General features: G+C 38.4%; 2 protein-coding genes across 6 annotated transcripts; both read left to right on the top strand.

Annotated features, from left to right (window-relative positions):
* Positions 1 to 116: 116 nt before the first annotated feature.
* On the top strand, positions 117 to 13,261 carry stac (C2 and C2B_Munc13-like domain-containing protein staccato). Of its 5 annotated transcripts, XM_065301603.1 has the most exons (11): positions 117 to 805; positions 1,034 to 1,150; positions 7,947 to 8,262; positions 9,408 to 9,751; positions 9,831 to 10,038; positions 10,104 to 10,915; positions 10,968 to 11,177; positions 11,254 to 11,545; positions 11,607 to 12,137; positions 12,196 to 12,817; positions 12,882 to 13,261. In XM_065301603.1, the coding sequence occupies exons 1-11, from the start codon at positions 522 to 524 to the stop codon at positions 12,980 to 12,982; spliced, it is 3,837 nt and encodes a 1,278-aa protein (XP_065157675.1). In that variant the 5' UTR covers positions 117 to 521; the 3' UTR covers positions 12,983 to 13,261. The 5 variants fall into 5 exon arrangements, with proteins under 5 accessions (XP_065157675.1, XP_065157678.1, XP_065157677.1 ...); XM_065301606.1 differs by lacking the exons at positions 117 to 805; positions 1,034 to 1,150 and adding an exon at positions 2,584 to 3,112; XM_065301605.1 differs by lacking the exons at positions 117 to 805; positions 1,034 to 1,150 and adding an exon at positions 4,415 to 4,555.
* Positions 5,492 to 7,543, top strand: Ssadh (succinic semialdehyde dehydrogenase). Its single transcript, XM_065301609.1, has one exon. It carries the CDS (start codon positions 5,803 to 5,805, stop codon positions 7,324 to 7,326), a length of 1,524 nt encoding a protein of 507 aa, XP_065157681.1. The 5' UTR covers positions 5,492 to 5,802; the 3' UTR covers positions 7,327 to 7,543.
* Positions 13,262 to 15,217: the final 1,956 nt, after the last annotated feature.

Here is a 15,217-nt window from a genome sequence, read left to right as displayed (position 1 = left end):
TTTATTGCGCCAATGGTTCTATAATTATAATGTAAGCGGAGGTTCTTTGTCCTATGCAGCAAATAATAGAGAAAAATCACAATCGTAAAGGCAGGAAATCCCTACCAAACGCCGCGGTGCGCCGTGTCGCGCTTCAGCAACCTGTGCGCCTGCGATGCCGAAACACCGATGGATATTGTGGGTCAAAGTGAATCGGTGAATCAGTTCTTTGCGCCGCAACAACAACAAAACACTTGCACGTTCACTACCCGGTAGTGCTCACACTCGTTCTGTTTGCCTCTGATAAGAAATTCAAATCACTCGCATTTTGATGAGTTATTACCGCGTGTGGGTAATAAACGAGTCAATAAGCCAACGTACTTACTAGAACGGCTGTAAAGTTGCTACAAAGTTGTTTTTAAGTAAGTTTTCATGCGGTTAACAATCGAAATATTTGAAAGAATTGAATGCAAACCCGGTTGAAACAATTGACAATCGATTCGATCGTGATAGATGATTAATCCGCGGAAAAGACGAATAACATGCGAAACATGTTCATTGACGTAGTGCTTCGTAGTCTGCAAATAATGCGTGTTAAAGACGCGAGAAACGCTAACGATGCGGACGATAAAAGTTACGAAAAGTGCAATTTTAAGCGGTCAAACGCGATGGTGAAACCTAAACGGCCCTCTTTGAAAATTGAGCGGTCCAAATCACGACGACAAAAGAAATGTTTTCCGAGGATTACTGTGAAGAAAAGAAGTTTGAGAAAGTCAAAAAAGCAGCAGAATAATGAGGATTACGATCGTGCACGCTTAATACACAGGTTTGTTTAGCTTTGGAAACTTTTATAGAAACAATTTACGTTTTTTGTACGTAAATCTTATTTACGTAAGACGGATTCAGTATTTGGTACACAATATTTGTACTAAGTAAATAATTGTTAAGGATTATGCTTTTTTTGCTTTGATATTTACTTGTTGAGTTATTTTCGTGAATTGAGCGCAAAATGTTGAAAACTGCTTCGTATTTTAAGCCGTTTATTTTCTTCCAGGCGTGGTGCGATTCAATGTGAAATGAAAAATCCCTTCATCAAGCCGTGCAACGATTCGCCAGTGCCTTGGATTTTAAGATGGAAATATAGAAAAATTCATCCATTGGAAGAATCACGGTGAGTTTATTATTGCGAGTAGTCTAAAATTGGGATGCGGATTGAAAAGGAAAAATCTACTTTCATTGTTTTGATGGGCACGTTCCATCATAACAGTATCATAACGGAATCACGCTTGTTGCTTGTTGCTATTGTTCGAAAGTTTTTAAATCTTGCGGATTTAAATGTACCACGTGTGATACTACATTACCCGGGTCACCTTCGTGTACACGTATGAATGGCAGGTAGTGCGTATGTCGTTGATTTGTTTGCACCTGTCGCGCTCAAATTGTCGCATTGTTCATGAACTCTACTTTCGAACTCAATCAGAAGCTGGCTGGTAATCCAAAGTGGCAAATAGCGGCGCGCCCATGATTCTTTGTTTAGATTTACCAGGGCTTGTATTGTCACATTGTCCAGTCTTCCTGTACATTATTGTGTAACCAGTGATTTGGTCACGGCCGAAACAAATCAATTCTTGTGACATGCAATAAATTCAATCTTTAATTTAACATCTATGTTTGGTAATTATTTACGTCGTTGTGTAAATTCATTATTGAGAAATATCAGTTGTTGAGAAGTGCAATATAATTTGCATAAATTAACAACAGAAATCGGTAAAGAACAATTATTTAATTATGAAAAAAGTTTCGATGGAGTGTTAATAAAATATTGCATAATCTTTTTGCCTTCATATAAGGAAATAAATTATGTATTGTCAAAAATCTGTAATACCATTCATTAATGCTACAGCCAGTATTTTTCTCATGTAAGAAATCCTTGAACCTTGATTCAAGGAAAATATTAGTTGCGATAATAATAAATAATAAGCAACTTAAAAATCAATGTGTTCGTCGACAAATTTAACTGATTTTTTTTTCGAATCTTTTTTATTTTAACTGATTTGCTTACTCATGTATAGAACACTTACTTCAGTACTTAGTAGACTTACATTTTACGCTAGGTGATCAAAAGTTATGCGTTAAGTAATGCCTGTTCGGTGTTTTATCACGCCTACAAAACTTTATTGCAAAAGAGGCCCCAGTGTTACTCATCGCCCTGCGTTCCGATGGTAATTTCAGTATTCCTGAAAGTCAACGACACGACTTTGTAATTCCATTTGTGCAAGAACTGTGACGATCACTCATGATACACTTTCCGTTCTGTTCAGCCATCCATAGCCATTATCCAGATTCCACCCGTGACGGCATCACGTCCACCACCATTGCCATTCACTTATTTACTCTTTCATTTATTACGACAGCAAAAAACACGCTTTTAATACCGGTAATTCCCCATCTGGGTCTCAATTTCGGGTTTTTGATTACTTAAAGTGAATGGTGACGTCAAACTACCAGGTTTTTTTGATTTCTTTGCCTGAAGCTCGAAGCTTCATGTTTGCCACCAATCGCAAATACATTCAGTTCTCTGTTTTTCTTTGCCCAATATTACCAACACGTGCTATTAATAAATTCGCTGCGATAAAGTTGTTGTCAGTTTATAAAGTTTCGTTATGGTGTAGTGAAGCTACGCAGTGGCGGTGAATAATACAATGCTACCTTTTGTTTTTCTTATAAATATAAAAAAAGTTGCGTTGGAACATGGGAAACTAGAGGACTTTGCGACTGCTTATTAACGCTAACTCGCAAATTACTTGTTTGTGTATATCATGTACGGAGCGAATTAGAAATCCACAACAAATTGCGGTTGGTTGTATAACAGGCAGATCCGCTTTATCGCTCACATTACTGCTTCATCTACTGCTTCGAATAGTTCTGTAATTATAATTGAAGCATCAAATGGAAATAACGTTTATGATTTGAAATTAATTTAAAGTGTTTATGAAGTGTTCTTATTAATCAACTTGTTTAAAAGTGTATTTTAAAAGTGACTTACATACAAGATGACTTTACGTGCTTTTAACTATTTGAAAAACTTTAGTGTCAGAAGTGTACCGCATGAGGAAGGACCACAAAGTCCAAAGTAAGTTTCAAATTACATTCAATAACAATAAATATTGAGTAAAATAAGAGTTGAATGGATGTATTATGATGAGAAATATATAATTTATTCAATATTATTCGTTAATATATAATAAATGATGCAACATAGATATTGAAACTGCTGACAAACAGGAAGAAAAATTGTTTGGAGTAGTACCATTCTTTCGCAGATTAGGAATTGATTTTGACACAAGCACTACTACTTTTACTATTGCAACCACAATAACTCAAAGACAACGTTTCCCAAAAACACAAAAAAATGTTTGCTTCATATAATTACATTGGTTAATCACTAGGTCTTTTATCAGGTGGGTCGCGAAAAATTTAAAATCTCGTACTGGGCCGCGGTGAACAAAGTTTAGAAAACGCAGGTTTAAATTATAAGACCACAAAAATTAATATTTCCAAAAATATTCGGTTCGCCCTGAATTACTTTATTCTTTAGTATTTATTATAATTACCCAAGTAAGAATCATAACAATGTTAAAGAAATTATTTGCTATAAATATACTTGACATTGCTTAGATTCGTCTAGCCTATAACCAGTTTTTATTCGTATTAATTGTTTTTATAGTGAGTAAGGTCAGTAATTATAAAAAAAATACAAAATATTCGTATTGATGTTGCACATAGTTTTGAAACTTGAATGATGAAACGCTGTGAAATGCATATAATTTCCTCCGGTCACGTGGATGATAATTTAGCAACGCTGACAAATTATGAGGCATGTTGATCTGCGGAAATACAATAAAATTCCCCGCTGATTAAAGAAACCGCGCTGTTTGTATCAATGTTCTAGAAAGTTATATTTGATCCCACTGTTCACTTGGGAGACATATTTGACTGCTAATTATACCAATAATAATTTGTAATTAATATTTATAAGTGCCTTATCAGGCAGACCCACACTCGACTGACTGCTGGCCCATATAAGAACCTTTGCAATTTATACATCATTAACAGTGGGTGTTTGGCAGTCAATAAGCATTCCAATTTAAATAAAACAACTGGACAAACGGGCGAAGTTTGTGTGCGTAATTTGTGTTTAGTTACCTGTTTGATTCACTACCTGCTGTTGAGTTGTTGAGGTTGAATGCGTGAATACAATATACGTACATTCACAAACGTATACTTCATCAATGCATAGTAAATGTGCTCTGTGAACTCAGCACTGTCCGCAAAGTCAGTATTCTGAGTCATTTCTCCTAGAAAAGTTGATGTGTTGGGTTTTATTTTTGTGCCCAGAATTGTTTAAGTTTAGTCTGTGATCGCGCGTAAACCTGGGATAAAGACCAAAACAGTGCTATAAACAAGCGAACAAAATGTCGGACGAATCAAGTGAGGATTTCATGATACGCATGTTTGAGAAATACAAACGACAGGAGAGCAATCAGGCTGAGCCGGAATCGGCGCACGATAAAAGGTAATTTTAAAATGATTCAATCAACATATTGACCTAATCATTAGTTTATTAAACAACGGGTCAATTGTCGAACTAACTCAATCAAAAGATTTATAGAAATCAACAATGCATCTTTGTTGATTCACAACGTTCAGTTTCAATTTGTTTGAATCTATATTTAGAAATGATTTACACTCACATACAAATTGTAGCAGAGCAATGATGCAAATAAAAACATGTAAGCAAACTCATGACCAGATGATCTAGATATTTTAAATTCAAATCAGGTTGCAGCCTCCAAAGCTGCATAATGATGCTTCACGATTTATCATGAAATCTTGGAAAAATTAAGATAATATTCTGTGTACTTTTTGATGACACAATAATTTTCCTATGCAGGAGTCTCGAATCTTTAGTAAATATTTGTTGTCGTGATGAGTTTTCAAGCGTGTCGCTTTTGATTTATAAGAACAATACATACTTTCTCAGTGCTTGGTTTTATGCCAAGGACGCAGAATTGCGCAATTCAGTTTCCTGTTGAGCATTGCTACTTCTAAATAACATTTATATTAAATTAAAACCGCATGTTATTAGTGGTCCCGTGTACGTAATCGTTGGCTCTTATATTTACACGATATATAATTTTGCCACAGTTCTTGTTAGTTTCAATTCGGTTCTGTTTTGTTGCCTTGAGTTGTGTCATTATCATTTATTTCAAGTTGAAATGTTCATCGCTAAAGTACCCACATAACGTGTGTTGATATTATTATAATGCAAATTTTTGTATGCAAACCTGTTAGAATCAGTTTACAAAATTCTATACGTAAAGTGCGTGTTTGCGACGGTCATGGCATTGAACCTTCCGCGCGTCGGCAGTATAGAAGTTTGCCGGTCGATTGTCAGCAGGAATGCTTGTCAGTAGCTTGAAATTTAGTAGCAGGAGGAGCAGCTGAAGGTAGTGGGATTCCGCGTCGACGCAGACCGCACCAAATTAATATTTGTTACGTCTGCGCGATGCGCAATCGAGATGACATTCCTGCTACTGATTCTTATGTTCTGTTAGCAGTGCGACCGATAAAACGATTTTAATTAAAAATTATGGTCTTGTTTAGTAATGTTCGTCTCGCATCATAAGCCGATAACATAAGCCAAACAGTTTGTGTTCCAAACTGTGTGTGTACCGTTATCTCCTGCGGACTATATCAGATTACTACTAAACGAGTGGTATTCGTGTGGTGACGGACCGTAATAAAACACCGGCGTGTAGCATGAGTGTTTACAAGTTAAACGTATTCACGTGTCGCGCAGTGTGGAAGTGCAAGGCGTTCTCCTCTCGAAATATGCATCTCCTGCAAGACAAGGCGTTTGTAAATGGCCGCTGGATTGCCGCGGCCAGTAATAATACATTCCAAGTAACAAATCCGGCTGACGGTTGTGTGATTGGCGTTGTCCCGGATATGAATACCGCTGATGTTCAGCAAGCTATCGGTGCAGCTAAGTCCGCCTTCGACAGCTGGCAGAACACAACTGCCAAGGAACGTGGAAAAATCCTGCGGAAGTGGTTTGATCTCATGGAACAAAATGGTGATGAACTTGCAAAGATTATGACCGCGGAGAGTGGGAAGCCTATAACTGAATCGAAAGGAGAAGTGGTATATGGAAATAGTTTTATTGACTTGTATGCCGAGGAAGCGAGACGGATTAATGGGGAGATTATACAATCTCCGATGCCCAGTAAGAAGATTTTGATTGAGAGGCAACCAATTGGAGTGGCTGCTTTGATCACTCCCTGGAATTTTCCGCATGCTATGATTACAAGAAAGGCTGGGGCTGCCCTAGCGGCTGGTTGTACTGTTGTGGTGAAACCTGCAGAGGATACACCGCTAACAGCTTTAGCATTAGCAAAGTTAGCTGAGGAAGCAGGTGTTCCCCAAGGGGTTTTCAATGTGATCACTTGCGATCGTCAAAATGCTTCAGATGTAGGAAATCTTCTCTGCACAAGTGATGATGTTGCAGGTGTCTCTTTTACTGGGTCTACCGCCGTGGGTAAAATTCTTTACAAGCAATGTGCGCAAGGTATCAAACGCCTTGGTTTAGAGCTCGGTGGAAATGCTCCATTGGTGGTTTTCGACTCAGCTAATCTTGCTGTGGCTGTAAACGGCACTATGGCTTCCAAATTCCGTAACTGTGGTCAGACTTGTGTATCAGCAAACCGTCTACTTATCCAATCGAAAATCTACGACACCTATGTAGATGAATTATCCAAAGCAATTAAAGGACTCAAACAAGGACGTGGTGACGAGGCTGGAGTCACCGCTGGGCCCCTCATCAACAAAGCTCAGTTTGATAAAGTCAGTGCCCTCGTCAAGGACGCGTTGGACAAAGGCGCCAAAGCAGTAGTAGGTGGCAAACCCGCACCGCAATTGGGAGATTTGTTCTACGAACCCACAATGTTAGTGAACGTGACTTCTGACATGCGGGTATATAACGAAGAAGTGTTTGGACCTATTGCTACCGTCCTAAAATTCGAAACTGAAGAAGAAGGTATCAAAATTGCTAATTCAACCAACAGTGGATTAGCTGGATACTTTTTCTCTGAAGATGTCAATCAGATTTTCCGAGTTGCAAGGAAGATGGAAGTTGGTATGGTTGGCGTTAATGAAGGGCTAATTTCTTGTGCTGAAGCAGCATTTGGTGGAATCAAGGAATCTGGGCTGGGACGCGAAGGATCCCATCACGGGATTGAAGAATATACATACTATAAATATGTTTGCGTTGGTAATTTGAACTGAAGAGGGAAAAAATAAATACAGTAATATAATTTTTATATATTACAAATAAGACATTATTAAATGAAGCATAGAAGAGGTTAAGATGTCTTCCATATACATGATAGATTTAATGGAAACAAATATTATAAAATTATAAGATTCTCAAGTCTTCCAAAACAGGTGATAATTATAAAAAAAAATACATCAATGTACAACTAATAAATAAGTACTACCAAAATATTGTGTCTTTTATTTACGGTGATTATATTCTTATCCTTTTTATCGATATTTTTGTTTGTAATTGATTCAATTATCATACAAAAAGATATGATTAACCAGATTTAATTTTTTCCTCAATATCAATATATTTCACAGTGAAGTATCTACATATGTTAATTTAATCTGTTTCTATTTGCACGCGGTGACAGATATATCATGAGAATATTCAATATTGTTTTCTTATCATGAATGCACTCCGTGGAATCTCATAATAATTTTTTATGTTTTGCTCGTTTTCACAAACGAGTAATTGCACGTAAAACATCATGCAGACCTCACACAATTTGAAGAAAATGTACTAGTATTTCCATTCAATAATCTTCACAAGTAAAATCTCAAATTAATTGTGTTTATTGCTTTAGTTTACAAGCCCTTGATGGAGGCTTCTTTGAAACATTCAGCTTCCGGCTTCAGGACCTGTCGCGCAGCGTCAGTGTCAATGAACAATTGGAGAAAACGAAACTTGCGGAGGCGGCCAGTAATGTTATGGCCGACCTTCCGCACCAAGCATTACCCGAGCCAGAAATTAATATTGCAAAAGAAGAAGATGGTACTGAAGAGAAAGAAGGAAGTGAAGAAAATGTTAGCGTAACAACCGACAGTGAAGTAGTTGCATCGTCCGACTCGGAAACCGAAGATAAAGATAAGGCCAACGATTATTTGGCCATTGCCTGGAACGTAAGTACATTCCAATCACATAATGTTTACATAAGTTTTTGCGTTAAATCGCTAATTGAATCCAAACATAAAATCTGTGTGCTGTATTAGTTCTGAGTGGTTTATTTGCGAAACACTTGCGTCAAAACACATTGCGTTCCATTTCACTTCATTGGTAATTATGCGTGGCGATTGATTTTGTACGTCATCGTATTCCAAAATTAAGTTTAAAATGAGCACTAAGTGAAATAACTAAGTAGCGCACGGTGTGACTGGCGAGAACTAGCGTTCTCTGGATATTCTTGACAATGGTTGATCTTTTCCCATGTCGGTACAGTGGACGTCGAATGTGAATGTCGCGTCAAGCACGAAGTTTGGATCGATTCCAATTTCACAACTACGGTTGCTAACGCGAGCAGCACGTTTTAGGCATTTATTAATAAGTTATGTTTGAAAACATCACCTTCACCCAATTAGGATACGTGAAGACTGAGTCACTAAGTCACTCATAACGTGCACGATTTTAATAAAAACGCGTTTTTTACATAATTTTTGTAAATAATCCGAGTTTTGTTAATTTTAGCCAACAGGAAGGAATCGATAAGATACAAAACATATTTTAGAAGCACGGGGATTTCTGTGGTTTTTGCAGGTCGTTGTCATTCGTTGTAAACCGCAGGAAGCTTTTTTATTTGCGCTTTTTTTGCGCGGGCGCCGCTTAGCGTGGTCAGCACGAGTGGTTTACACGCAACCTGGCCCAGAATAGATTTGGCAGATTCGCTAAGACCACTGCGGTCAGTGTCTAGCGAGCGCATTAATGGAGCGGGTTTGAAAAAAGCTCACCGAACGATCCACACGGATACGTGGTCGAGCGTGGCGCGTAGAGCTTGAATCGATTGGTATTTCGTGTGCAACCTTTCGCGGGGCTCAATACTCGGGCATACAACGCGCAACCATGTTTACGATCGCGGCAAGCGCGTCTTGCTACTCCCTTAACCGGCCGGGATGTAATAACCGCCGAAAATCATTACCCTTTAACTCCTTCCGCGGTATTAAGAAGGAAGTGTTGAAGGAGCAGACCAACATTATCCTCAACAGCATGACTGTAGTATTAAACTTTACTATTAAATGATATTGTGTATTAACTACCCTTGGTGATATTCTAGATTGATGAACTGTATTTGGAACTACTTTATGAAATTCTGCACAATGTGGGCTGCGACGAAACATGTGAGATCAACCAGAGTGATCTTTTCAGTTATCTACAAGATGCATTTAAAATGAATAATGGGCGCCATGGAGAACTTCTTGATGAAGCTATCAAAAAGGAAGCACCCGAAATAGTCCTAAATGTAGAAATCGTAGAAGCCAAAGATTTAACAGCAAAAGACTCGAATGGTTTAAGTGATCCGTTTGTTACGGTATTTCTGAATTCAAACGCAATGCATCGATACAACACATCCGTGAAGGAAAAAACACTGACGCCCGTTTGGGAAGAGCACTTTGCATTGTGAGTATAAACAGACTAGGGACCAAAACCAGCTTTCAATTAACGCTTCAAAAATAATACGTTTAAATTGAATTTCAAGGCCAGTTTCAAACATCAATATGAGTGATTGTCTCTGCCTGGAGGTCTGGGATTTCGATCCAGCTGAAACAGTTCGTGATAAACTTGGTAAATTCGTCAGTGTTAAAGGAGCTAAGGGAGTGAGGAAGCTTCTCAAAGAAATTGCCATAACTGCGACGACAGGCCAACATCAGAACGAGCTAATTGGAAAAGCATCGATTCCACTCAATGTAAACATCCTGATACTGACATAATAAACAAACCATGAATCATCGTTTAATTATGTTTTTTTCAGAGCATTCCATCGTGTGGTTTGCTGATGTGGTACGATCTAAAGAAGAAAAACAGAACACAGAAACGCGGTTGCGTCAAAGTACGTCTCACATTTAGTTCTGAAAAGAATTGCCGTGTTGCTTCTCAGGAACATCGACATCTTCTAAAAATCCTGTTGTTGTATGAACTTGAGAACTCAAAAACAAATCCTTATTGGTGGTGTGGTAATTTTAGTCCTTATGCTAAAGCGCTTCTGACGAGACACATAGTTCAAAGTGGATTACAGTCTGTCGATGTTGCACATACCCAGTGGGCTGTTTACAGTATGGTCCATCAAACACACCCGCTTAGTTTTAATCTCTTCTCGTGCCTTTTGGATAAATTGATCAAACCACTACAGAACAATGCAATATGCGATGAGGAAGCAAAAATATTTTGGGACTCTACTAAGAAATTGCTTCCATCCATTTTCTCAATCATACGTAAAATTAGACGAAAAAGCAACAACGAAAATGTTGAAATGAAGAAACTTATTGACGTACTTAATATATTGATGAAGTTGCGCATGTTGGAAGCTCCCGGGGACTTGCAATTATTCCCAGAAAAGAGTTTCCCCTGGATTAAAACACAGTTGAATTCCAATTGGGACACAGAAACAGTAATGCATGAAGCCGTCCGACACGGTGCTGAAGACTGGTATAATCATTTGTTGGAAAATAATGTAAGGGAAAATGAAACAGACGTCGGAAAATTGCAATATTTGATAAAAATTATTACCTTGATAAGGAGTGATATTCAGAAAGCGGTGGAGTTCTATGACAAACATTTTCAGAGGTAAACAAAATTACGATTTCTGAACAACATAATTTACTCCAATATTTTACAGCATTGTCAATTTGCCATATGCCAACATTTTGTATACATTCTATCAAGAGAAGATATCAGTGTTAGCCAAAGACGATGTTGAACAAACGAGCAAGTCCATCAAGAAGTTGTCATACAACGGCTTTCAACCTTCTGAGCGTGATTCGACTGAACCTTTGGCGGTGGGGACTACTCTGTTTGAACTGTATCTAATTTTGGAACGCTTTGTGATGTAAGTAAAGTTTTACGTATAAAACCGCCAATTTATATTCCATTCATGCCAACACGTGCTAATATTTATAAAACAGCTTGGGACAAGGTCTGTGTCCCCAAGACATGGAGGACATGCCGATTAAAAACTTCTACATCTGGTTCAACGAGGGTGTCGGTCAATGGTTAGAAATTGCTGCATTTAAAGCTCTTACTCGCATTGAAAAGGCTATTGATTTAGATCAATTCGTCCCCGTGGACAGTTCGGTAAAATACAGTTCTTCTGCAATAGACACGCTGCAAATTTTCTATCAGATTAAAATATTCTGGCAGCAGTTAAACTGGCCCGACGTTGAAGGGAGTTATATATTTATGGCTAAAATTATCGACGTGAGTCTAAATATATTCAAAGACCAGCATTGCGAATGTATTAAAATAAACCAATTTGCAGGATATTTGTAGGTGCAGTTCGTTCTACGCTGATAAAATGTCTGCGCGCGTGGAGGGCATGGGCGACTATAAAGATGTTTACGAGAGCAAGTTTGAAGTCACCAAGGAGTGGTGTCAAGCCATAAACAATATCGATTATGTTCGCACAAAACTGAAACCTTTCAGTAACGATCTCGGGAAAGAGGAGCTTTTGAAAAAGCTTGCGGACTTTAATTCCACGGCTGCGCAAAGATGTGGAGAGGCTTTGGATTTAGTCATGTACAACGCATTAGACACTATTAAGAATAAAATTATCGAATTGCTGGAGGTGATGGTGGATAAAATGACGCCTTCGATGAAAAGGCTTCTTATTGAAGGTGCAGAACTTTATCAACAAGATAGTAATAGTATTGATAGAGTTATGAAATACATCGATCGTAATTTAGAGACGTTATATCAAGAACTGAACGAAGAAAACTTTAATAAAACATTGCTTATTATTTGGGACAAGTTGGGTACCATATTGGCTGAGCTTGTTCAAACAAGTTTAGAAGTAATTAACGAATTTAATATCAATCGAAATATAATGTCTAATATTATGATACTTTTAGAAACGGCGCCCACCTTCTTTCTTTGCAAATCTACAAGAAACATTAAAAATTATGGTCAAATCATTTAAAAGTGCTGATGATACACATTCATGTCCTGCCTTGCAAAAAACCGAGAGGCTGTTAAAATTACATGCGCTTGAAACCGGTGCCTTAATTCATCAAATCAATTTAGACTTATATAAAGAACAACAAGCTTTAGAGGAGTCACCACATGGTCAGCTCTGTGTTCGAATGAAAGTGGTAAATACAGACTTGCACATAGAAATTTTGAATGGCCGCAATCTTTTCGAAATGAACTCTACCGGAGCCTCTGATTCTTTCGTAAGAGTTCACATGCTACCCGAAGAAAAGTTTGTCGGTGTGAATCGACCGAAAACTCAAATTCATTACAAAGAGGTATTCCCTTTGTTTGATGAGAAATTTGATATCGTACTTTCTTCAGAGCATCACAATGTCGAAGACGCTTTGGTGCTATTCAGCGTTAAAGATTATGACATGATGGGACTGAATAATCAATATATTGGCGAGGCGTTTGTGAGTCTGAAAGACATTCCCAAGACGTCGCAATCATTTGAAAATTTACCACAAGTTCTGTTGCAATTAGTACGACCGACATCACTAAGTGAGTACTCAATTTCATTGCATATATTTCGAATACTTTGCATAATTTATTTTTTAATATTTAGATACAGAGGCTGTGAAAGCGTTAGAATATAGACAGGGAGATAAATTGGCAAAAGAGTTTCTGAAGAAGTATAAGCAGAAGATGGGATCCGCCTCACCATAAGACTGGAACATTTTATAACCGAATATGCATGGAATTTAGTGTGTAGGACATTTATTTATTACAGTGACAAACCTGCAGTGTATTTATTATCCGAAAACTATGAAGCCACGTATTATTAAACGTAATTTGTACTTCAATTATAAGCCAAGTGAACCCGAATATATCTAACGTTGTTTATGTTGGGGTATTCAGTTTGTTAGAAGAATAACGGAACTCTTAGATTTCAATAATTATTTGTTTATTACTTTGCCCAATATAATATCAGTTTGTTTCTTTCAATTCTAATAATTGAATGCCACAGTTTATTTACGTATTTAGATGTGCGCATATCTTTTATACGTTTATAAAAGTAATCTCGTAGCATTAAAGGCATACAAGTTAAAACATAATCCGCGGAAATATTAAACTCACCCACATAACGCATTCTTGGCCAGACATCAAATTCCAGTTTAGAAAAGATGAGAAATGTGTTTATAAACCAAACACCAAACATGTCTATTACGGCTAAAAGTCGCGAATTTTTTAAAAAAAATTGTAATATAACGTCATTTATTTATTCAATTAATATCAATAGCATACAACCTTAAATAATAATAACGTTCTTCGGTAATCAAAAAATTAAATTTTAGATTAAACAATGAAGAAGATATTGTTTGATTGTAGGATTTACACTTGCCGTCCTAAAAAGGGAAATACTGGATGACCTTGATTAATAATATTATCTTCATTTCTGGGCTTTCTCGATTCTTCTTCAATTCTCATATTTCTGCCCTCTTTATGACCTAACGCATCGGCGGGCTTAGTCAAACGAGACAATAGCCAATTCAACAAATCATCTGCCGATTTGCTATTACCCTTAATATCGAGATGAACACCAGTTGTTGGATGATTACAAGGTCCAGCACTATTCATATGACTTTGGAATCCTTCATTAACAGATACTGAGAAGTCTTCATTGTGTAAACTGTTCTCTTGAGCAACTGATGATGATATAGTAGAGTCGGTGGTCTGACTGGCAGATTGCTCGTGTGTCTCAGAAGTTGCTGCTGCAGAATCAGTGTGATGGCTGGCCGAATGAGTCTCAGATTCAGAATTGATTACCGATGAGCCGCTATGATGACTGGCAGATTGCTCATGTGTCTCAGATGTTGCTGCTGCAGAATCAATGTGGTGGCTGGCCGAATGAGTTTCAGATTCAGAATTGATTAGAGATGAGCCGCTATGATGACTGGCAGATTGCTCATGTGTCTCAGATGTTGCTGCTGCAGAATCAATGTGGTGGCTGGCCGAATGAGTCTCAGATTCAGAATTGATTACCGATGAGCCGCTATGATGACTGGCAGATTGCTCATGTGTCTCAGATGTTGCTGCTGCAGAATCAATGTGGTGGCTGGCCGAATGAGTCTCAGATTCAGAATTGATTACCGATGAGCCGCTATGATGACTGGCAGATTGCTCATGTGTCTCAGATGTTGCTGCTGCAGAATCAGTGTGGTGGCTGGCCGAATGAGTCTCAGATTCAGAATTGATTACCGATGAGCCGCTATGATGACTGGCAGATTGCTCATGTGTCTCAGATGTTGCTGCTGCAGAATCAATGTGGTGGCTGGCCGAATGGCTCTCAGACTCAGAATTGATTACCGATGAGCCGCTATGATGACTGGCAGATTGCTCATGTGTCTCAGATGTTGCTGCTGCAGAATCAGTGTGGTGGCTGGCCGAATGGCTCTCAGACTCAGAATTGATTACCGATGAGCCGCTATGATGACTGGCAGATTGCTCGTGTGTCTCAGATGTTGCTGCTGCAGAATCAGTGTGGTGGCTGGCCGAATGGCTCTCAGACTCAGAATTGATTACCGATGAGCCGCTATGATGACTGGCAGATTGCTCATGTGTCTCAGATGTTGCTGCTGCAGAATCAGTGTGGTGGCTGGCCGAATGGCTCTCAGACTCAGAATTGATTACCGATGAGCCGCTATGATGACTGGCAGATTGCTCATGTGTCTCAGATGTTGCTGCTGCAGAATCAATGTGGTGGCTGGCCGAATGAGTCTCAGATTCAGAATTGATTACCGATGAGCCGCTATGATGACTGGCAGATTGCTCATGTGTCTCAGATGTTGCTGCTGCAGAATCAGTGTGGTGGCTGGCCGAATGAGTCTCAGATTCAGAATTGATTACCGATGAGCCGCTATGATGACTGGCAGATTGCTCATGTGTCTCAGATGTTGCTGC

Source organism: Atheta coriaria, unplaced genomic scaffold, assembly GCF_025399875.1.
Source record: "Atheta coriaria isolate IRGN ID8LTWV9N9 unplaced genomic scaffold, Caltech_Dcor_3.1 hic_scaffold_4_pilon, whole genome shotgun sequence".
NCBI classification, from domain to species: Eukaryota; Metazoa; Arthropoda; class Insecta; order Coleoptera; family Staphylinidae; genus Dalotia; species Dalotia coriaria.
Note: the sequence above shows the minus strand (reverse complement) of the source record. Positions and strands in the feature narration are given on the sequence as shown.